This window comes from Cloeon dipterum, chromosome 1, assembly GCF_949628265.1.
Source record: "Cloeon dipterum chromosome 1, ieCloDipt1.1, whole genome shotgun sequence".
Lineage (NCBI taxonomy): Eukaryota > Metazoa > Arthropoda > Insecta > Ephemeroptera > Baetidae > Cloeon > Cloeon dipterum.
Window position 1 is genome coordinate 10,351,613 of NC_088786.1, and position 21,929 is coordinate 10,373,541.

A 21,929-nucleotide genomic window follows, 5' to 3' on the forward strand; every position below is an offset into this window, starting at 1 on the left:
GATTATTATTTCCCGATTCCTCACGCTACCGTTTTCTTTTTTTCTGCAAAAATTTAAAAATCAACCGTAGACACCGTGTGCGTTGGTAAATTTATTCTATGCTCGCATAATTAAAAACACTATTATTCTCTTGAAAATTAACAATTAATTATTGAAAATTTAAATATTCACAAAAACGCCATTTTTTCCTGGGCCACATAAATATTAACGTTACAAAATTCGCTTTTATGTAAGTGAGATCACTGACACAAAATGATAAAAAAATTATTATTAGATTAGGAACTCCCGATTTTTAGAATGTGAAAACCAGAGCGGACAGCGCGAACGTCAGTGAAAGAAAATTCTGCGACATAATTTAGTAAGCGAATGATAAAAAAATAAATATTACAGCCTCCAACTTCGCAAATAAAGTTACCAATACCAAACCGTCAAAAATGAATAAAATACAAAACAGGCATGCCCTCACAATTATCTTAAATCATTTCAGGGAAATTGAAAGTGAGTTAAAGAATATAAAATTGGACTCTGTTCCCGGGAATTCCCGCTCCCGTCCCGACCATGGCTTCCTCTAAGAAATTTTGCTCCTGGTACCGGGAATTCCCGGGAGGTTCCGGGAGTCCTGAGAGCCATTCCCGTCCAGGCGAACGCACAGAAATCAGACCTTAGCTGGAAGCAGGAGTCGTATATGCATCCCGCATATATTGCGAAACATGATTTCTAAACTTCCGGAGTTCAGACGGTACTCTGACTTTTCAAAGTTCATAATACAATGGGAAACGTCTGGGAAACAAAGGTTGGAGAGCGATCGTGGGAGAGCAGGAAAACAATAATCAGCCGAGCCATCATTATTGCATCGCCGTCTCGACTCCAATACTACGCACGTGGCATGAACGAAACCAGCAATGCTATAGGAAGTAGTCACCAGTAGTCAGCAGTAGCTTGATCATTAAGGTTTTTTATAATAAGCATATTGTTAGAAGCATAACACCTCTATAGTAATCGAGTTTGCTAAGACCTATCTTGCCCGGGAGAGTGATTTTATGACCAGAGTAAGCCCATTAGCTCATTAGAGATACCCTTATAAAAATACAATACATCACGTACAGTACGCCTAGCAAACTAAGGGCAAACTGTGCCGTACAACAGTGCTTCAGTGCCGGTGGTATATCATTTCAATTTGTCACAACACGAGAACCAAACACAATTTAGCCGAGGTCTATATGGTGGACCAGAACAAAATTGGCGTACACTAGCTTGGTGGGATGTGGCAAAAGGATGATCTTGTGGTGTTACAAAGTGGTACCAAGGAAGAGGGAGGCGACTTCTGCTGCGTGCAACCTCACTGGTTTCTAACTTCAACGATATATAATATTTATTAAAATAAAATGTTGTCGAAGTAAATTATAAATATGCACGAATATATTGGTGCAGAGGAATGAAGTTAAATAATGGCGGATATGCTTTGGAGAAATAATAATACACTTAATACAATTAACTAAGTTCTATTGGATTCAAAAAGTTTGTAAGCTTATATCTGTCAAAAGTACACATTAACAATGTTGCAAAGATTGAGGTCGAAACTTTCAGAGTTAATGACGCTGGTCAAAATGTTGATGCTCCAGTTTGACACATACGGCTAAAAAGGTTAGAGATCGAGCGATAGTGAATCATGCAAAAACTGTATTCCGAAACTGAAATCTACCATCACATCGCACATCCAATATAGCACAGTTTAAAATGTGTGATTTGCATTAAGTATGAATACAAATTGTGCATGATGAGGATCATACATTAATCATTATTAAACTACCCAATGTTTGAAATGTAAAACAAAATACTTGATTTTTGCAGAAGTAAATTTTATTTCCATATTGATTATCTTATTTTATCCCTTTTATCCCAATAAAGATTCCAAATTGCGCTAGTAATCTTGCCAAATATTTTGCATTTAATAATAGTTGGTTCCATTCGTTCCGTTTCATAGCCATAAGTCGTCATCCATTAAGACAAATGCTCTCAAATGTAGTTTTTGTTTCTTATCTTCCACCAAACCTTTTCTTTACAATATTTTTTAGCTTGCCGTCTGAAGAACCACTGTCCGTCTGAAGAATATATCCTTTGCATTTGTCAAACAATTCATAATTGGCCTTGCAAGGATTCTTTCCAACCACTGATTGACAAAAAATTAGAAAAATATACGAATTAATTATTGACAAGTTTTAAATTACCTTTATCAGTGCATCCCTGAAATAAAGGTATTACATTTCATATAATGTAATAGAGAAAGTATATTTCAATTAAAACCTACATCAATCATCTTGAAAGTCACGCATTGCATAATAAAGTATGGGGCAGGGTCGCAAGAGGTAGATCCACTAGTATATATTGGCAAGCCGAGCCCTAATACAAAAAATTAACGAGCTTATTTCAAATCAAATATCAGTACCAAGTATAAAGGTAGCGCAGTCAGCCACGGCAGTGGTGATGAGGGTCGACCACGGGTCCACTTGATTTGCAGTCAAGAGCGTTGTTAGGGCATCAGTGTCGAGGGTTCCATCAACAATCTTATCAAATATAATACCGAGACTTAAACTATAATATGATTAATAAATTGCTTTCTTACAATTCCCTTGCTGCTCAAGTAGCAATACACAAAGCACTGAAATGTGTTAAAAGTCGTAAAAAGTGCTATCAAAGTTTTAAAAATATCTAAATACTATATCTTTAGACAGATCTTTGAATAGTTTAGAGCTGGTAAAATCGATCGAGTTGTTGAGACTGTTTTTCAAGCTCTGCTGCTTGTTGAGGGTGAACTGATTGAAAGGTTTCAAGGCGGTCTGCGACACTTTGCACGTTTTGTCCGTTTTATTATAGGGGACCAGGGCATTTGGTGTTGACGAGCAGCATTTCGTCAGCATGTCCTAATTATTGACCTCAAAATGTTATCAGATTCTCAATGTTACCTAACAGAAAATTCTATTACCGCGAAGTTGCCGGAAGCACAATTCGGTGGCTTAGGCGTGGTAGGTTTTTTGGTAGTTGTGGTCTTGGTAGTTGTTGGCTTTTTTGTAGTTGTTGTCTTTGTTGTTGTTGTCTTTATTGTTGTTGTCTTTGTAGTTGTTGGTGCCGTAGTAGTAGTTGGTGCCGTAGTTGTTGTTGGTGACGTAGTGGTTGTTGGTGACGTAGTGGTTGTTGGTGACGTAGTGGTTGTTGGTGCCGTAGTGGTTGTTGGTGCCGTAGTTGGTGTGGTTGGGTCGGTTGCATCTATTTAATTTATAAATTAATATAAGTTAGTATTGAGAGCGATATTATCGTCGTTTATTGATGTATGTTTCATTTGTCGACTTCAATTAATGCAATTAAGTCACTGTCTTTTCAAGCTGTGCATTAAAAGCTCAAAATCAATTTGTCCAAAATCTCATTTTTAGAATAATTTGTAAGTGAAAATTGACAAAAGAAATTTAAAAAAAAGCATTTAAAAGAAACGTGTAAAACAAGAAAAGGGATTTTCAGGACTATCGAGAAAACTCACCATAACTAGATTTGCTTGTTATCCATCCCAGATACGAGGTAACTCTTGCGAAAACTGACAAGGTATTCAAGCACGTACTTCCACCATAAGAGACGACTCCGATTTGTACCCATGTGTTTGATGTGGAATTGAAGTACACCAACGGCCCACCACTGTCACCCTTTCCAAGCAATAATTACACAGTTGTTATCACGATTAGAGCGAATGAGCAAAACAACTTACTTGACAATCGGCTTGGTCTTTTGCTAATGCCGTCACACACAAGTTTGAATCCGAATAGCTGCCATATGATGCTGAACAATTCGCGTTTGCGATCACAGTGAGGTTGGCGTATTTCATAACATCGCTTGTTTCTTGAGCTAAAAATAAGACAATTTTCAAAGTTGGACGCTTCTTAATGTTTGCCAAAAGTATTTTTACTGGCATCAGAAGTCCTTCCAAATCCACTGATTATGACCCAAGCGTCCAAAAAGGTGGTAGTTTGCTGAGAAAGCCTTGGCAGGGCAATCAGTTTTATGTTGTCTGCAAGATTGGAGATGGGTTAATTATTTATTAAAATTAAAAATGACACAATTTTAAAAACAGTTTTAATTTATATACCTGTTAAAACTACGTCAGCAGACCATGTTAGCAAGGCAACGTCATTTACCGTTGTTGCGGAGTTGTATTGCTCATGCATTATATAAGTTGCCACTCTCTCCACAGAGCCCGATGAGGGACTTGATCTTGAAATCGTGCCGAATGTGACAGTGTGCGTTACTCCAGCTTTTGTGCTGTAATGTGCCAAAATTAATGTGAAATAAAGCGACAAGATAATCGAAAAAAGATTTTTACTTAATGCAGTGCGCAGCTGTTAGAGCCCACTTCGGCAGAATAAGCGAGGAGCCACAAAGACCTTCGGTAGAGCCGTCTGACACAACAAGCAACCCATGCCACGGGAACTGGCCCAGCGTCGCTACAGAACCTCCGACAATCTGAGGCGAGAGAGCAGTCGTCCGTTTTGCGAGCTGGCCTGCGCCAGGAACTGCGGCCGCACACGCATTTAAATTTAAAATTATATTTTAATTGGTCAAAAAAGGATCAATTTTTACTTTGTTTGAACTCCTTTGCCAATGGATCAACTCTGGGCTCCAGGTTTTCAAGTCGACGTGCCCAAGCGGCAGCATCAAACCTTGACTTGACATCTTCTACAGTTTTAACGACATGCAGAGACTTTACAACTCCCTCAGTGTTGGCAATCAAGACCGCTAACTGAAATTAAATTTGATGGAGTTCGGCGACTATCAGTTGGAGTTGCAATAAAACATGGGTTAATTTGGATGAAAAAGGATATATATTGTTGCGAAAGCGGGATTAAAACAGCACTAAACGCCAGATCAAGTTTGATCTTCGAGTTATTACTAAACTGGAACTGAACAAGTTGGATAAACCTTTGGTATATGAGGTCGGATCTAATTTGGATATCTAAAGCTTGTTTTAATTAAATTAGGTGTGCTGATTTTTACGCTTTTTACTAATGAGCGCCGTATCCAGCCGCCGAACCAGCAAAATCACCTCTCAAAATCAGTGCCGGATCAGATTTTCTACTACATATACCTGATCTTCAAAAAGTACCTCTCAGGAGTGACATTTATACTGAACACGATGCGATGGCTTGAATTGACCTATAAGGGGAGTGCGCCGTGGTAACGACTCGATCACTGCATTCTAGGCTGCAGCGCATGGACAAAAACGTTGTTCATCTTTTACTGTTGTGAAAGAGTGTAGAGATCATTGTTCCCTCTGCAAGGCGCATATAGCACAGATGGCTATTACAATAAATATGTAAATGTCGAGTATCGCATGAATAGATTCCCTAATATATGTACATAGTCTGGAATCTTTGTCTGATTGTTAATGTAAAATCATATTGATTCGTGATTGCTAAAAATTACTCGCTTCTTGCTGGTTTGCACTTTTCCAGCATGCGTCATTTGGCATCACGGGACGAATGTCTAGCGTTTCAAAAAAGCCCGATCGGTGCGGAGGCAAAGTAAGTGGCTCTTCAGCGGGCTGGGTCTCTGTACGGCCTGGTGCGCCCATGTTATCCGTTCACGGTGTTATTGGGACCCGGGTTTCAGCATTCGTGCTAGCACAGTGCGCGCCTTTTCCGGTCCTCAAACAGGGATAAAAAGAAAAATATATCTGTCCCTTATTTGCCAAAATAATTATTCATTTTTTCCATTTTTTCCTTCTTGAGCTCTTCGCAGCACTTCTCATTGGTTACTAGCTCAACGAATCCCAATAACACCGCTGAGCGGATGACATAGAAAATGGGGCACGATATAGTGGCCGCAGAGGAGCTTTTGGACCTAATAGTAGCCCTCTTTTCGCCTCCTCGCTCCGAGGTCTTTTCATTAAATTGCCAGACATTTGTCCTTAAAAAGCTGCTGATGGAAAACATGCGAAAACGAGCAAGTGGCGATTCGGCGCCGTACGTGGCGCCTTTCAGCCCGTTATTGAGATTTTCGAGTTACTTAATTAAAGTGGATTGATAAGACAACGATTGAAAATTATTTGAATTTTGCTGTATATGCAATAAGAAGTAGTTGATCGATAAACAATTTGTTCTACAACTATTAACAATAAGGGATGAGTTCATGTATTGGCAGCAAGGATTTTTCAGACTTTTAAAGAATGAATCCTAACCACCATTTTTGACCTTGGGCAACCAGTATAAGATCCATGAACGCTCAAAATACTCAAATACATTTCTCTCATTGCCTTAAAAATCATAGGAAAAGCGAGCCAACGGGCTGGTGATTTTCCAAGGGGAAATTTTATGATGAGATTCTTATGATTATTAATGTTTATTGTTCAAGGTTCAAAAGTCAAATAATTATCAATGCATTCGATTTTGTATTTGAGTATTATGATGTGTGACTCAAAATCTCGTATTGGCGATTGGCGATAAAGAGTTGATACGGGTGCACGGAAAATATGGTCAATATTGTATTGAATAATTCCCCACCATATTTAACATATTTTTTGCAATTTTTTTAAACCCCATCATGACACATTCCTAATAGTATTGCTGTATATCATAAATTAAATTTTGCAAAATCAGATTTTTAAAAAGATATATATACATATTATATTTTTTCTTAAATGAAATATTTACGGTTCGTGTTGTAGGAAAGGTGACAGGCGTCCATTAAAATTGTAATAGTCCAATTCTGAGTAGCAAAATCTCTTACGCAAGAGCAAAAATATAATAGCTACTTCGCAAATCTTTTTCCACAAAAATCAACCTCAGTCATTTATTTTTTCATCAATAATATTATTACATGAGCTTAAATAAATCACCCGCTGTACAAATATTTTGGCAAAAAGATGACACCCCCGAATGTTTTTTAATAGTATTATTCATATCATTGTCAATTTCACTTTTCAGCTTAAATGTCTAATATAAAAATTAAATTTGAAATAATTTCGAGAGCCTCGTAACTTTTCCGATAAGCATCACTACCATCACGCATTAGGGTACACTTTCTTTTGTAAATGATTGAAAAATCGGAATTATTTTACACTTTTACCAGCGAACTATTCAACTGAGCTTTGAGGAACATTTGCAAAAACTTAAAAAATAAATACATAATTACCAAAACGGTTGATGATATAACGAGGCCCATACGTCTCACCATTGTTAACAGGTGATGGAAAACCTGCTCTAAATTTAACGCGGCATAGATGCCTCATTTTATAGCAAAAAATTTGCTCGCGTCTACCTGCACACACACGTCAGATACGTGGTTGACGCAAGTATACTTCCTGTTAAAATGGAAAAACAGAGTATCTGCATTTTCAGTTGAAAGCGATCGATTTTTTTATTTTTTTTATTTTTCCATCGACGTTTCAGTTTAACGAAAACAGAGTGATGACGATGACTACAGGCGGCAAAAATTTGCCAGCATGGACGCGCGATACTGTAAATTGATGCAGAAAATTTGATTTGCCTCAAATTTTGATTATTTTAAAACTATCTCTCAATTTTCATTTTGAGTCTATACGATTTTTCGTGTAAGCAATAAATATTTTAAAAATGTTCGCAAACTCCCAGTAACCATAGCCAAAAAGTAGAGTCCAATTTTTATTTTTGAGCGTTATTTTCAAGGTAAAAGAAGCGATGTGCGAACGTAAAATTTAAAACGGACACTGTGCAAATGACAGCACACGCTGGCAAGACAGTGAATTTTTAAAAAATTATTATATTTTTGCCAATGGAATTGTTTAGTTGGAATAATGGTAAATTTGCGAAGTACGTAACGTTGTAGGATGTATTGAATTTATTTTTATTTTTGTAAATCTTCTAGTGCCGAACTGGGAGAAGTGCAAATCATCGCACAACTCGTCAATTAAGATATGTAAACAGCAATTTGATTTATCATGTCTCACATACATCATGCCAGTCAATATCTCGCAAATGAAAGTCTTTTGTTCAAACTCTAAACAGTGTTAAGCTATAATGTTTAGCTTTCATATATTTTTTACTAATCTATTACATAACATAACATAACAATAAAAATTGAGATGAAAACACAAAAAAAATCCATGGCTCACATCTGCGATAGCCATAAAATGGCAAATATGAGTTGACAGCTTCCGGCACGTGCGAAAGGGACACAATATACATATAGTAGCGTTCCAGTTTGACGTATTCCGCGGATACGTTTGCAATGTGGAGAGTGAGATTTAAAAAGAAAACTAAATATCAAAAAACAAAAATCAGGCACATCAACACACTATAAAGAAGAGATTAACACAACTGCTCTCAATAAAATTGTATCCATATGGTGATGGTGTATGACTGCGTGTGAGTTCACCACAATCACCACACATTAACAACCTTTTATGTTGTTGTTTTTTTAGTGTGAAACCTAAAGAAGAAGAAAAGAAAGAGAATAATATGTATTTTAATAATTATAAGTTATTTTGCAATTATGCCAATATTTAATAAAGTTAGACAGACTCAATTATAAAACGCATTTTTACACTGCTGGTGGGTTATATAAAATAAATAAATATTTTTTCCAATATTTTGAAGATATTATCTAATTCTATAGACACATTTATCGTTGGTGGCTTTAATGAAAGTGCAAAAAGCAAGAGAGGGTCGTAGGTTGTCAGAATTTTTCAATTAAAATCAGATAAATGCAGCTTTTTTTGGGTTCCGCATCATCACATACAACATAAACGAAACACTTCACACGAATGATGTAAATTTTCGCGTAATCACAATCAAATATATAAGTTTTGTTACTTTGTAGGTATAGAGTAGACTTACTAAGCAAAATGCGAGTAGAATTAAATGCGAATGCAGGTGCGAAATTAATTTGGTCTTCACACGTCGCTTTCTGTTTGTTTCCCGCGCTCTATTCAAAGTGAACAAAAGACGGCCGCTTACGTATTCTGATGACGTCACAAAACTTACGCGGAAAAGAAACGAACTACACGCACCTCCCGCTTCTGCTTCTCACTACTCTCTACCACTGATTACTCACATGTTATGCCGGTGTAAACAAACTGTTTTCTTGTAAATATTCTTGGACAGTAGGACACTACCCGAAATTTGGATCACACTGCTTCCACAAGGGTAAATTTAGTTTGATTCATGAATATACAATTTTTATTTCGGCGCTTTATAAGCAAGCTTCTTTTGATTGCTAGATACAATTTTAAGTTTATCGAGACGTGAGAAACAATTACAAGCATGATATAAGCGATATAACCAGTTTTGATCTTTTTATATTAATTTTCATCCCTTTCCAGCATCGTGGGGTGAGAAACCAAAAAATGGCAGACCAAGACTTGCACCAACTGATGCTGGATGCCGAACAGCAGTCGGCGGAGATTTCCAGCTTAGGCACAGCTTTGCCCCAGTTGGACAGGAACCTGAGACAGGTTTGTGAGGCGTCACAGACATTATGGAACAAACTGTCTCAAACCGGGCCCAGCGAGGGAATCCAAGCGTAAGCTGAATTATGGTTAAAGGTGAAAACAATTAAAGTCTCGCGTCAAAATTTGCAGGCACTTGCTCCTGGGCTCGAAAGGCATGGACCTCTCCCAGATATCTCAAAAACTGGAAGCACTCAGTTCAAGAGACATGTTAGCACCATTAGAACCAGTCCCTGATACAGACATTGACAATTTCCTCATGAATGAAACACAGAACGTCCTTCTTGGCATTTTAGAAGAAACACAGAATTTTGTAAGATGAATGGAAATTTAACAGTGGAGAACTCTCTCTGTGACCAATGATTATTACAGAATTTTGGAAAGTTAAAAGAAAAGCAGCGGATGGAGAAGGAAGAGAAGGTTCTGGAGGAGAGTTGGCTGAAAGAACGATGTGAAATTTTAAATGCTATTCTGCTAGAGTCTGTCGATCAGGAAATGGACTTTGTTCAACCAGATATGGAGGTATATATTAAAATCGAAACATTTTGACTTAATTTTGACATTGATTCTTACAGACCACGGTTCTAAGTGAAAGGCCAACTACAGTTAGAAGTCTAATGAGTAGCCAGGAGGTGGCCTATGCAAACAAAGTCATTGAGTTCAACAAGGCTGTTCTTTCGGGCAGCTCAAAGGAGCCCTTAATGAAAACATTTATGAATCTAGCTTCGCAGTTCAGTGAAAAGGTGAAATTTTAATGATTTATTTGATCTGGTTACTCAGCCTCTGGTGTTACAGAAAGTGTTTGATCTGTGGGAGTGCTTGTCGACCATGATCAAAATTCCAATTGAGCTGTCCATCTTGGATGGCGATCCGCTCAAAACCAGAAACAGTCCCAGAGTCCAGTTGGCCCTCATCAAACAAGCAAGAGCGTTCTTGCAGGACAGGTTTGTATTTAATTTCAAATTTATTGATACATATATTTACTCAACAAGATTTTTTCAGGTACAAACTCTTCATGCAAAACACAGTGGCCAACAACTTGCAGAGGGCGATGAGGGGAGGTGCTCCGGGCACATTCTCTTTGGTGCGCAGTTTTGCGGCAATTCAGGAGCTGGTCAATGAAGGCTGCTTCGATGATGGCCAGGTTGAAGGTCTGCCAGTGTGGGCTCTCATCTACTACTGTCTCCGGTGTGGAGACTACAAAGCTGCTTTTTACTGCGTTCAGCAAGCTGGGTCAGTGGCACTCTCTTAATTACCTTTGTTGCTTCAAAGCCGTTAATTAGACTCCCATACTAAACATTCCACGGCAATGCTGGGATAAAGAACTTGGCGTTTCCAGTTTTCAGTGGCTAGTTTCTGCAGGGTTTTTGCTCACTAAATATCAGTTGTTGTCTTATATAGCTTTTCATCTGAAAATAAAATTATGTCAAAATCAGATAGATTCCAATGAAGGCAGAAGCACTCTAGGTTGTTATAATTGTCATAGGAAATGAAATGCAGCTTCCTCAATGTGTAGCAAGCTGTTATTTTTCCGTATTTCTGCGGAAATGTCCTGCTCAACTTTTTTTGGCTAATGGTTGCAGCCCTAATTCTTGAGCTAGAATGGAAACAAAAGTCACCAGGTTGCTTGTAATCCATATTCGTATTCAAACTTATTTATATTATGGCATAGTCATACGTCATGATGTAATTCTTTTCCAAAATGCAAGCTATCCATTTATAAATACACACACAATGCAAGATTGTACATTATCAAAATTAATAACGAAAAGAAATGGAAATTTGGCGTAAAACTCTGATTGGAACTCATGTTTCCATCTCATAAATTAGGGCTTCAACCAGTGGCTGAAACAAGTTGAGCAGGACATTTTTGTTGAAGTACAGATTATTTAACAGCTTGCTTCTCACCGAGGAAACTGCATTTGTTTTTTTCTTTGCTTCAGAATATTCTTAATAAAGTCTTTATCTTATATATAACTGGAAAATACACATTTAATCATTCTTACTTTGTACTCTGCTATTATATTCTATCAAAATGTTATCTGGTTGCTCAGAATTGCTAAAATTGCTGAAGGTATTTGGTAAATCCGTGGTTCAGCCCTGATTTTTTGAAACGTCTACTGATTTAAATTGGAAACGGCGCATATTTTGAAAGCAGGATAATTTGATTTGAACTTTTTTAAATCTCAGTACTGGTAGATAAATCCTTGCAGCTGAAAAATATCTTTGTTTTAGCTCTCATTTGGTTGATTCATACTCCGCATTCTTTGAGGATATGGCTGGGAATGATGGCCAAGTAAGTGAATCAGTTTCGGAAGTGCTCAGATACCAGTACAGGCATGTTGTTGCTTCCTCTGAAGACTCTTTCAAAAAGTGAGAATTCCTAGCTTTTCTGATACTCCTGATCTAAACTTGACTCAATCTAGAGCCGTATTCTGCCTGCTTGGTGGCTGCGACATCAAAGAGGACTTCCCTGAGGTTGTTCAAACGGCAGAAGACTACATCTGGTTCAAGCTGGGACAAGTGAAAACCATGCCAGATGGCCACGAACTGCCCATGGACATCCTCACCTACAACCACTTGCAGAGCCTCATTTCCCAGGAATACGGTAGAAACTCTAACATGAATTTTTGACCAGTTTTTTTTTCGAAAAATATATTAAATCATATAATATAAATATATTAAATCTACAATACCTTCCCGAAACTTCCAAAACGTTTTTGTAACTTACCATGGAAATTTACAGGAGCGGTATGTTGAAACCATAATGAAACTGAAATAGTATTTTATGTCAAGTTACTATGAAAAACTGCTTTTTTTCAACAAGGACTTGAGATTAAACCAAAAAATATTTTAGGTGATTTTACTTTTACAAGCGTTGATATTATTTATCTAATTTCCTCTAAACCAGTATCTAATAAGAATTATGGAAAATATGAGTTAATTGAAATGGTAAAACTAGTAATTTTTTTGGTATATTCCAAATCCTTGGTGAGATATATAACCATGCGTGTCGGTATTTTTCGCAGGCGAAACTCACTACAAGGCAACAGAACAGCCATTCCTCTATGCTTCAATGTTGCTGCTTACCAGCCAGTTTGAGGAGGCGATTGAATTTTTGAACAGAACTTCGTTCCTGCGACCCCACGCAGTCCACATGGCTCTGGCCCTGGCTGAAACTGGACTTCTTGCCACCTCTGTACCACTTCAAGCCCCTCTTTGTAATTTTTCTCCAAGATCGCTCCTTTCGATCTATTATTAACGATGCCTTTGCAGTGTCACTTGATGAAAATGAACCAGCACCTAGCAAGAGGCTTAATTTGCCCAGATTGGTGATGACCTACTGCAACAAGTTCAGTCACTCAAACTTGGCTGAAGCCATTAACTACTTCTACTTCTTGAGGTGACGCCTAATCTGTCGTTCTTTGGCATCAAATTTTATATGTTTATTTTTTGTAGGGATTTGAAGGACGCAGATGGCGTGAATTTGTTTAAACTGTGCTGCTGCGACTTGGCACTTGAGAACAAGGCCTTCAATGTCATGTTCGGCATGTTGAATGAACGAGGAGATAGGGTTTTCGGAGTGTTAGATGAGTTTTTCTCGTCTGAGGAGGACACCAAGGCTATTATTAGAATGGTGGCTGAAGAATCTGAAAAGAAAAGCTGCTTGGAGGATGCTATTTTCCTATTTGAGCTCTGCAGTGTAAGTAAAGTTTTGCCATATATTTTTTTCAAATGAATAATTAGAAATGATAGGAAGGGGGAAAATATTTTGCTCAATTACATTTTATTGATCCGAACAAAGATGAATTAATTGATACCATGCAAACAATAATCTAACTCTAATTAATATGATGCCAATGCTCTTCTTTCTGTATGATAAGGGTTAGGTTTTCTTGAGACGGCTGACCATTTTTCTTACAATCCAATTTTATTCTGCTGCAGGACCATGAAAACTCTCTGCGCCTACTGAATTCCATGCTTGGGCAGATTTTGCCGCAAGATAACAAGCTTGGTTCCGTACGTGAAAGAATGGAGAGCGTGGCCATGATGCACAAGCAGCGTTACCACGGCAAAGAGATTAACTGCTCCGCACCAACAGCCAGCAACTTCAACCTGCTGTGTCGCTTGATTGAATTCTTCAACCACTGGCATTCCAAAGATTTCCGCAAGGCCCTGGAAATCGTCAGCGAAGTGGAGTTGCTTCCCAAGAAACCTTCTGAGGTCGAGCATTACATTGCTGTCTTCCGCCAGCTCTCAGGAGACATCATGAAAAACATCCCAGAGGTGATGCTGGCAACAATGAACATTCTCAGCGCAGAGTATAACAGGCTCAAGTAAGTGAATATGACTTATTATATGGACATATTGATTTATAGTCTAGTAGGTGATTCAGACTGTTGTTGTTACTCTTTCTGCCAATTTCCTTGCTGCATATTCATTTTTAATATACACAAATTAAAACGTATAAATGGCTCAGCTTTGCGTGAATTTATTAAGGAATTTACTTTTATATTTTGAGAGAAATAAAATTATAACAAAATTACCTCCTTATGTATTTCTTCATTTTTTCTATTTTTGATGAAATGCTATGTTGGTACCAGAAAAGTTTTATCATAACAAAATGGGAATGTGGTTGTAATGTCCCTTTTTCAATTTCAGATCTAATAGGGTCGGGTCTCCAACCAAACACCACGCGCAAGAGGATCTGCGGCAATATGGTCAAGCCATCACTGCCTACTCAGCGTCTCTGCCATACGACATGCCAGGAGACACGAATGCCAAAATGGTGCAGCTGATGATGACCATGAATTGAGAGCCATAGTTAAGTTGAAAATCACCCCCATGTAACTATACGTCTGCTGTCGGGAGTTGAATAAATATTTTGCAATTTAATTTCAAAAACGAGTTGTTTATTTTAAATTACTTTTTGCTAAATTTGGATGCGGCTCAAAGCCAGGGAACACTTTCAATCTGATGCCTCTGCGTTGTGATGTCGATGTCAAAATTCTTGTTGATGCGTCTCCCATCCTTTGTTTCAAAAATCTTTTCTTGAGCTTCTCAAACTCAGAGTTGTTTGGTATGTGGTCAATCAAGGTGAATTTTTTCTCAAGCATCCTCTATCTCTGGGTAAGCCAAAATGGACACAGGAAACGCTATCAAATTTTATTATTAATTCAAAAATTATTGTTGTGTTAAAATTCACTAAGTTTAAATGAAAAATAGTGATTGTTGAATTGATATGAGGATTTCTTTATTAAATTATTGATTTCATTTATCGGTTTATGGCACATTAAATTATAAAAATTTATTAGGAAGGTTATTTGCAAAATAAATTCAGTTTGGTTGGTTTTCAAAGGTGGTTACCATTTATTACAATATTCATAATTTTTATGTCTAGCCTAGCATCCAAAACAAATTTAATTTTAAGCTCATTTCAAATATAAATAGAAATGTAGTTTTGTCTGCGGGTATCTCCTTACAATGTATTGTAGTTATCTCATGATTCTGTCGTAAGCAGGCTCATTTTATTTTCTCGTCAACAATATTTAGGTCCCAGACTATTTTACTTCTTTATAACTTGGTATTAAGCTGCTTATAGTAAGTAGTTAACGACTGATTTTAAATTTCTGAAACTTTTAAAGATTCCTTCAAATTTACTTTACACTTTGATATGAAGATCAGGAAATAGAAGTAACAGAAAGAAACAAGAATGAAATGCGAGGAAATCACATTTTCTGAAACGAAATAATATATTTGTGTAAGCTGAAATTTGATATGTTAGAAATGGGCTCAAAGTGTGGATTACATAAAAACAAAAAAATGCTTCTTCAACAGTGAGGAGAACACAACATAAATTTTGGGTATCTATAGTGTTAGTTTCATCTGAGGTTAGAAAATCTATTTAAGATCTTATATAAGATTTTAAATGGTTTAATCCTTCTTTTAATTTATCAAGAAGGTTTTCTTTTTATGCTTGTCAGATTGTCACAAGAGCCTCTCGTCTAACGCCGAATAAAAGAATCCCACTGAATATACAATATTAAATTTGTTTGTGCTCGTCTTCCACTCCAATGTTAGTAAGTTGTGTTTGTTTATCACTGGATTGTCTGTCGATCCGACTGTCTGACTTTCAGAAAAGCAGAAAACAAAGTGAAAAACCGAGTGAATCAGTAAGTACCCTGCGCGGTCTCAAATGGAAGTGCTCAACAAAATCAGATCACCGGCTGACTGACATTTTTGTCTCTAGTAGCAAAAACCAACAAGGCACAATCTTGTCTTTTCCATCATGTCAGCACACACGTACTTATACAAAAAACATTTTTACAAAAATTAAAGGCTGTCCGCCTTACGAAAGTGTAATTTTTCATTCAGCATTCTCCGTTAGCGACATCAACCTCCTCATTTTCGGACTTAAGATTAAATTTTGTGTGTGTATGTATAATTGTATCATACTAATTACGACAAGGCTTCCACGACATAAATCCACATTTTATCATGTTATGAAGTTGACACGCAACACATCATTTTCGACTCATGCATCTTATGCGTGACTTTACATCCTATTGAAAGTCTAGTTCTGGGTCTTGATTATTCTCGAAAGCAGCTTCTTGCCTAAAGTAAGGAAGCTCTTCTCGAAAGGAAATGTGTGAAAGGAGGCCAAAAAGGAGCCAAGATATTTGTGGAGAAACTAGATCTAATCTTTTAGGCATCAAGAAGTCGAAATAAAAACACAAAAGTCACTAAGTCGAAATTCAGAAAATTCAGCGGCAAAACTAAGAGATTTCACGCATTGAAAATCGAATGCCTAACAAGCTCAAATAGGCCTTTTCTTCTTCGTAAAGTGAGAAAATCTAAAACTAGCTCTGCGATTTTAATTGAATATTGACGTAATTAATGTTACAAGCCATAATATATATTATATTTTAGTTCTGTAATATTTTTTTAACGTAGTATTATTGTTAGCTTTACAATGGTGATGTCTTTTAGCAGCTGATTCTTCTTATACTTTAAACAAAAATATAGAAACTCGTCGGTTGTCAATCACTCTGCTTTTGTCAGCGTCTCTGGAAATTATGGTCCATATGGTAAGCACAGGCGCACTTGCGCGCGCTCTGTCTCTTCACATTCCTTTTCAGATGGATCGTTTTCGTGTATTACCCGATCCACACGCACATGTACTTGGACTAAAATCAATTTCGGCTGATATGCTCGCATCGCACACTTCACCACCAACCACCATTACCACCATTCAGATACCTCCCTGCTGAGTCTTTTCACCACCGAAACCCTCATTCCAAGGGCTCTTCCCAGTCCTCTCTTGCCCACTCAGGCAACTGGGTCTCGTACTCCCAGCCAGGGCCCTGAAAGCATTCACGAATCAGACATGATTTACATGCAAATCACAAATCCAATAACTTCTACAGTGACGCAAGAACAGAAACGCTTTGAGTTTGGGTGGGTATGCAGTATGCTCTATTTTGGTGTTCGGCAAATTGCCTATGCCCCTTTTTGTAGGAGCGATTGAGTTGTACCATCTGTGCATTCAGTGAAACAATAAAAAACTTTTTTTAATTGCTGGGAAACTCATTGATTGAGATGTGACATTTTGACACTACTTTTCAAAAGAAGGTATATTATCTTTTGTGTTTTTTTAAGTTCCATCTACCAAATACATCAGATGTTAATATTTAGTGTTAAAAATTATAACTTTTTAGCGCAATTTAAAACATATTTTATGGCTTTGTTTTGATTGGAAACGCCAGGAAATTTCGTACTTGAATAAGATGGGAGTTGATCTATAAGTAAAATAATATTTTTAATTTAAAAATTAACGTGGGCTTGTTCTATAAACTCATCTGGATACTTATTTTCTGTTAAAGAAAAAAATGCAAATTGGTCTGTAGATTGCAATGAAACCATCAAATAAGTCTGAAACCGTCATCTGACGTGTATGGAACAATGAAATAATATTTTTGTTGAAGTATTTTGAGTTTAACTCCAACTTGTCTACAATGCCGAAAATTCCTGATTTAATAATCTTGTACAAAATAAGCGAATTTATTGCTGATTCAACCCAAATCTCATTTTTTAGCTAATATTGAATTGGATATCAAAATTTCGCTCTGAAACTTAATCCCCATAAATATACTAAGGCAATATTAGCAAGACGAAAGAAAATCAAAGACTCCTTTTTGCCGCATATTTTAACAGCCTCTAATTGTAGTTACTCACTCTGTACTTCCACGCATGTAGGTACATGACGAGGTCCTTGGGTTTTGGGTCCCTATAGCGAACTTTGCACTCATAGCAGTGCGGGTCTCGACTCATTTTGGCAGGGTCGAATCGCATGTCCGGCGACTCGTGGCCAGTCTGCGTAGCCACGGTCACTTTGCTGTGCGACGCTTCATCACTGGAGGAATCACCTGGACTCGGAGACTCTGCAACCGACAAGTAATGTAAACACTCGCTTTAATGAGTCACACAGACACTTACCTTGCGAGTCTGAAGACTCGACACTGGGTAGCGGCATGGATAGTGCGGGACTCAGCATCAGGTCAGAGTCGCCGTCCATGCCGAGCCAGTTTTCGGCGTTGTGAATGTTGATCAGGTCTCTGATCAGATCGTCGTCCGACTTGCCGATGTTGCCGCCCTTGCCCTTCTCGGGGCCGAAGACCGTGTGGTTGTACAGAGGGTCGTTCACCACGGGGTAGCCTAATGAATAATTCAATGAACAATTATTTTTGCACGTATCTTAATAAATAGTGCTGATAATTTACAACTCTTCCATAACATACACCTTACAGTATTACGGTTCGTATCCAATCATTTCTGTACCAATTTTAGACTTTAGGCTTTAGATAAGTCAAATATTCTACGGACAAAATATTTGACATTTCTACAACACGACAATCTTGACCCAATTCTGCTTTAATTAAAATAGCAAATGGTCGTTCAGAATACATTTTCAGATTTTACCATTTTCAAAGCATAAACAACCTTAGAAAATAATTTTACCAGTTGATCATTTTCCTTATTTCAAAAATTTTTGTAATTTTTCGTCTGCATTTACTCCAGACGTATGATTTAAATAAAGCATTTTGATAGATTTGACATAATGAAAATTTTCAGGGTTGGTTATGTTGTTCCTTTCGAACAATTTAAAATAAATGGAAGGTAGGGAAACTGCAGGAATAAAAAGGATATTGCAAAAATTGTGCACTAACCCAAATACTGGAGATGGACTCTGATCTGGTGCATGCGGCCGGTGTGGGGCTTGCACAGGACGACGCTGGTGCGGCCGTTAAAGTTCAGCTTTTGGAAGGTGGTGCTGCAGTCCTTGCCCTTAGGCGACACTTTGCACACGCCGATCTTGTAGCTGACCACCTCAATGGGCTCGGAGCAGCAAATCTCCTCACTGCAGGCCGAAAAGGAAACTTTTTGTTATTAGAGCCAATCCCTATTTGATTACGCGGATGCAGCGTAAAGTTGCGAAACTTTCTGTATCGCGATTGCCGTTGACGAGGTAATAAACAGCAAATAATAATCCACTCGAGCTCGCTAGCGTTTGTGTGCCGGCTCGTAAAATGCGCAGCTTAATGCATTGTGTGTATATTGCACACTAGCTGGCTGGCTGGCAGCATCCAGTTGCGTTCGAGTATATCTAGGAATAATATAACGCCGCGCCCGTCATATCGCAGTTTTGTAACGAGCTCTTGCATTAAACAGAGTCGACGAGAGGCGCGCCGTAGCAGCGGACTCTTCCCTTATTTTCCATGAATTACGGCCGACGCTGCTCCCACAGCAAAAAACCAACTTCAATCGCCTCAACAATGGTTTAATGATGGGATGAATATGCGAGCTAGACGCAAAACTTTCAGAGGCAACTTAAGCGACCGGTGTACTTGGAGAATAAAAATAAGCAGAGCGGCAAGTCAAAGTTTCTGTCAAAGCTGCGCTCTAGAATTAATTTGTTTTGTCGAGCATCTTTACTTAGCGTGTTCTCGCTTCATTAATTCTGCAAAAAAGCAAAAAAAGTTTCTTAGAAGACATTATTTGAAGTTCATTAATAATTGCATTACTCAGCCAACTAAAGGATACATTTTTGGATTATTCTATAAAAAATTGAAAGATTGAAAAGATTCGATTAATTTATGCAAGCTTATAAATCCATGATTGGAAATTTAAGCCGCGAATTACGGTCGATTTTTTAATAGCATTGCCGAGCGAATAACAGGAGGAGGAATTTTTTCTGTATCCATCAAAATTAAGGCGATCTTTTCTAGTTGTTTTAGCACATTTCAGTCGGTTTTGAGACGCAATTAATTTTTATATGAAATTATTGTCATAATTTGGAAAGAAAATAAGTGAGCCATCAACAAGGCTTGAAAATTAGACGGCTAACACGCTAATTTTAAATTGAAAGTGTTACTTCTTAGTATTTGAACAATGAAAATTAGCACAGACGCGTGGAAAGCAAAACATGTGATTTTTTCATGTAATTATTTTAGCAATTAATAAACTGTGTCAAATGTGAAGAAAAATGGTAAAATCCGCGTAATTGCTCTCCAATCACATTTTAACAGAGAAAAACAAGCAATCATCGTCTTGCATCTCGGCAAAAATTGTTTCCATGGTAAGGCAAACTGTCAATTTTCGCGTGCGTGCTAGTTTACGTAGAATCAAATTCAGATTTCAACTGCAATTTTGCACGGATTGGGAGAAATTTTCCCGCTGGATGACCAAAAAAGGAATGCTTAAAAATATGATTATTTTAATCTACGTCTACGTGTGTCTATTCTAATTTTCATGGTTCTAATTTACAATGTCTAGTTACAATTAACAGATAAAGAAATTTATCAATATCACAAGAAAGCAGGAAATGTCTGTACGACACAGAAAAAAATGTATTGAATTTCAACTGGAAACATAAACAAACCAGTCCGATGAAAAAAACAGTTGCATTGAAAAATACTAAAAATAGTTAACTGCTAACTGTTGCCCAATACTGCAACTTAAGTCGAAATTCTTCTCGCGTATCTCCTTCTGTACAAAATAATTGTTATTGCTTTCATGCGCATACGTTTGACATCTTGACTTGCTTTCTAAAATATACATCAGATTGATCGGAATATTAAGACTGTATGTTTTTCTGCTCGAATTTTCCACCCTACGGCCAGGTTATCAAATGAATAGTAAAAGTATTACTCACTCAGGGAAGTTTCCCTCGACCCTGCAGACGTACTCCTTCTGCACCTGTCGATTGCGGATCTGCTGCTCCATTTGCCTAGCCTTGCGCGGTGACCTGCCGAAGAGCAGCAGGCCGCTGGTCAGTCTGTCTAGCCGGTGGATGGTGCGCAGGTTGCGCAGATTGTACTCCTTGGCCAGGATGAAGACCACAGTGTTGTGGCGGTAGCGACCGCACGGGTGCACCTGCAAGCACCAAGCCACAATCAGCCCAATTGATTCATATCGCCATCAATAGCAGCGACGAGCAAGAGAAGAAAAGAGTTAGAAAAGGACAGCAGAAGAGATGCGAACTCGGCGCTTTTTGCCTGCGCGCGGCACCACCATTTATCACGAATACACCGGCTGCTGAAGGACTGCCCACTTAATGGACCGAGAGAGATAATCCACAGCTTTTTGCGACTCCATCAATCTGCGCATTTGTTTGAGCACACGACGCGCTTTTTCCAGCCTGGCAGATATGAAAAATCGACTTTAGGGCCGGCGAAAGGCCACAATTTCAATACCATAACTTACTTTCCCAGCGATAATGTGTATTTATAGACCCGACAAATAAAGTCATGCTTATTGGGCTAAAACTGTTTTGGGGGTTTTCTGGCTTTAAATTTCGTTTGAGAAAAAGTGATGATATTTTCTGAGCTTATATGGACTCTCAATACTCTTTTAAATGAAATTTAGTTTCTAGACTTTGCTGGACTCCACATAAATTTTGAATTTTTCGAACCTCCCGGGGGTAAATTTTTTATAAAAGGTTAAAAAACTTTGATTTAAAGGGGAGACTTTTATTTTAAGAACGAAAATATTCACAGTTTCAAAGCAAATCATAGATTTACTGTCCGCATTTTGGCAATTTATTTTTTGTTTAGGCCAAAATGGCTGGTTTTAAGTCGGTTTTATCAGATCACATTTCTGTGCCCCTCGAATTGAATGGAAAGAAAATCCAATAAAAATATAAGAAGGTGACACAAAAACATTCCAATTTAGTAAAATTCATCACGCCAAAATCGCATTAAACAACTCGACAAGTTTACTGGGATTAAGTGTGTCACAGTTTCTATTATTTTCTCTCTTACATTCCGTATTCAGATTTTTCACTGAATGTCTGCAGGCAATAATCGCGAGACAGGGATTAAAACGGGAACGAGGAGGAGATAAAGCAAAATTCAACTTTATTTGCACGCCGATGGCAATTGTAGCAATTCTTTTTGCAATCCGT

The 21,929-nt window shown here is 37.7% G+C and overlaps 3 protein-coding genes across 10 annotated transcripts in view; 1 reads left to right on the plus strand and 2 right to left on the minus strand.

Annotated features, from left to right (window-relative positions):
- Nucleotides 1–1,838: 1,838 nt before the first annotated feature.
- On the minus strand, nt 1,839–7,252 carry LOC135933935 (transmembrane protease serine 9-like). The gene is made up of 14 exons (XM_065475357.1): nt 7,174–7,252; nt 4,624–4,783; nt 4,367–4,556; nt 4,133–4,305; nt 3,953–4,054; nt 3,755–3,891; nt 3,533–3,692; nt 2,984–3,264; nt 2,718–2,921; nt 2,624–2,659; nt 2,447–2,564; nt 2,309–2,400; nt 2,229–2,244; nt 1,839–2,170 (listed from the first exon to the last, which is right to left on the minus strand). The coding sequence occupies exons 1-14, from the start codon at nt 7,213–7,215 to the stop codon at nt 2,037–2,039; spliced, it is 1,845 nt and encodes a 614-aa protein (XP_065331429.1). The 5' UTR covers nt 7,216–7,252; the 3' UTR covers nt 1,839–2,036.
- Nucleotides 7,253–9,021: 1,769 nt separating this feature from the next.
- On the plus strand, nt 9,022–14,360 carry LOC135934017 (nuclear pore complex protein Nup93-like). Its single transcript, XM_065475508.1, has 14 exons — nt 9,022–9,164; nt 9,341–9,540; nt 9,599–9,779; nt 9,839–9,988; nt 10,042–10,209; nt 10,262–10,410; nt 10,469–10,699; nt 11,702–11,839; nt 11,893–12,074; nt 12,496–12,687; nt 12,743–12,869; nt 12,926–13,169; nt 13,412–13,803; nt 14,129–14,360. The coding sequence occupies exons 2-14, from the start codon at nt 9,365–9,367 to the stop codon at nt 14,280–14,282; spliced, it is 2,484 nt and encodes an 827-aa protein (XP_065331580.1). The 5' UTR covers nt 9,022–9,164; nt 9,341–9,364; the 3' UTR covers nt 14,283–14,360.
- A 447-nt stretch (nt 14,361–14,807) lies between these two features.
- LOC135934018 (pseudouridylate synthase RPUSD2-like) overlaps nt 14,808–21,929 on the minus strand; it is a 179,111-nt gene continuing 171,989 nt past the window's right edge. For all 8 annotated transcript variants that reach the window (XM_065475516.1, XM_065475513.1, XM_065475511.1 and 5 more), the window contains 5 exons: nt 20,679–20,899; nt 18,694–18,884; nt 17,963–18,181; nt 17,702–17,907; nt 14,808–16,830 (listed from right to left, as the gene is read on the minus strand). In XM_065475516.1, the coding sequence (XP_065331588.1) occupies nt 16,759–16,830; nt 17,702–17,907; nt 17,963–18,181; nt 18,694–18,884; nt 20,679–20,899 (909 nt within the window). In that variant the 3' untranslated portion in view covers nt 14,808–16,758. The remainder of the gene's footprint in view (nt 16,831–17,701; nt 17,908–17,962; nt 18,182–18,693; nt 18,885–20,678; nt 20,900–21,929) is intronic.

Bases quoted from the DNA above. Each gene is read 5' to 3' on its own strand.
- LOC135933935 (XM_065475357.1), bottom strand. From the start codon at position 7,215: ATGGTGAGACGTATGGGCCTCGTTATATCATCAACCGTTTTG. The intron at 2,565-2,623 runs GTAAGAAAGCAA...ATATTTGATAAG, and splicing joins ACTTGAGCAGCAAGGGAATT to ATTGTTGATGGAACCCTCGA. The intron at 2,401-2,446 runs GTACTGATATTT...TTTTTGTATTAG, and splicing joins CTGCGCTACCTTTATACTTG to GGCTCGGCTTGCCAATATAT.
- LOC135934017 (XM_065475508.1), top strand. From the start codon at position 9,365: ATGGCAGACCAAGACTTGCACCAACTGATGCTGGATGCCGAACAGCAG. The intron at 9,541-9,598 runs GTAAGCTGAATT...CAAAATTTGCAG, and splicing joins CCCAGCGAGGGAATCCAAGC to GCACTTGCTCCTGGGCTCGA. The intron at 10,700-11,701 runs GTCAGTGGCACT...TCTTTGTTTTAG, and splicing joins TACTGCGTTCAGCAAGCTGG to CTCTCATTTGGTTGATTCAT.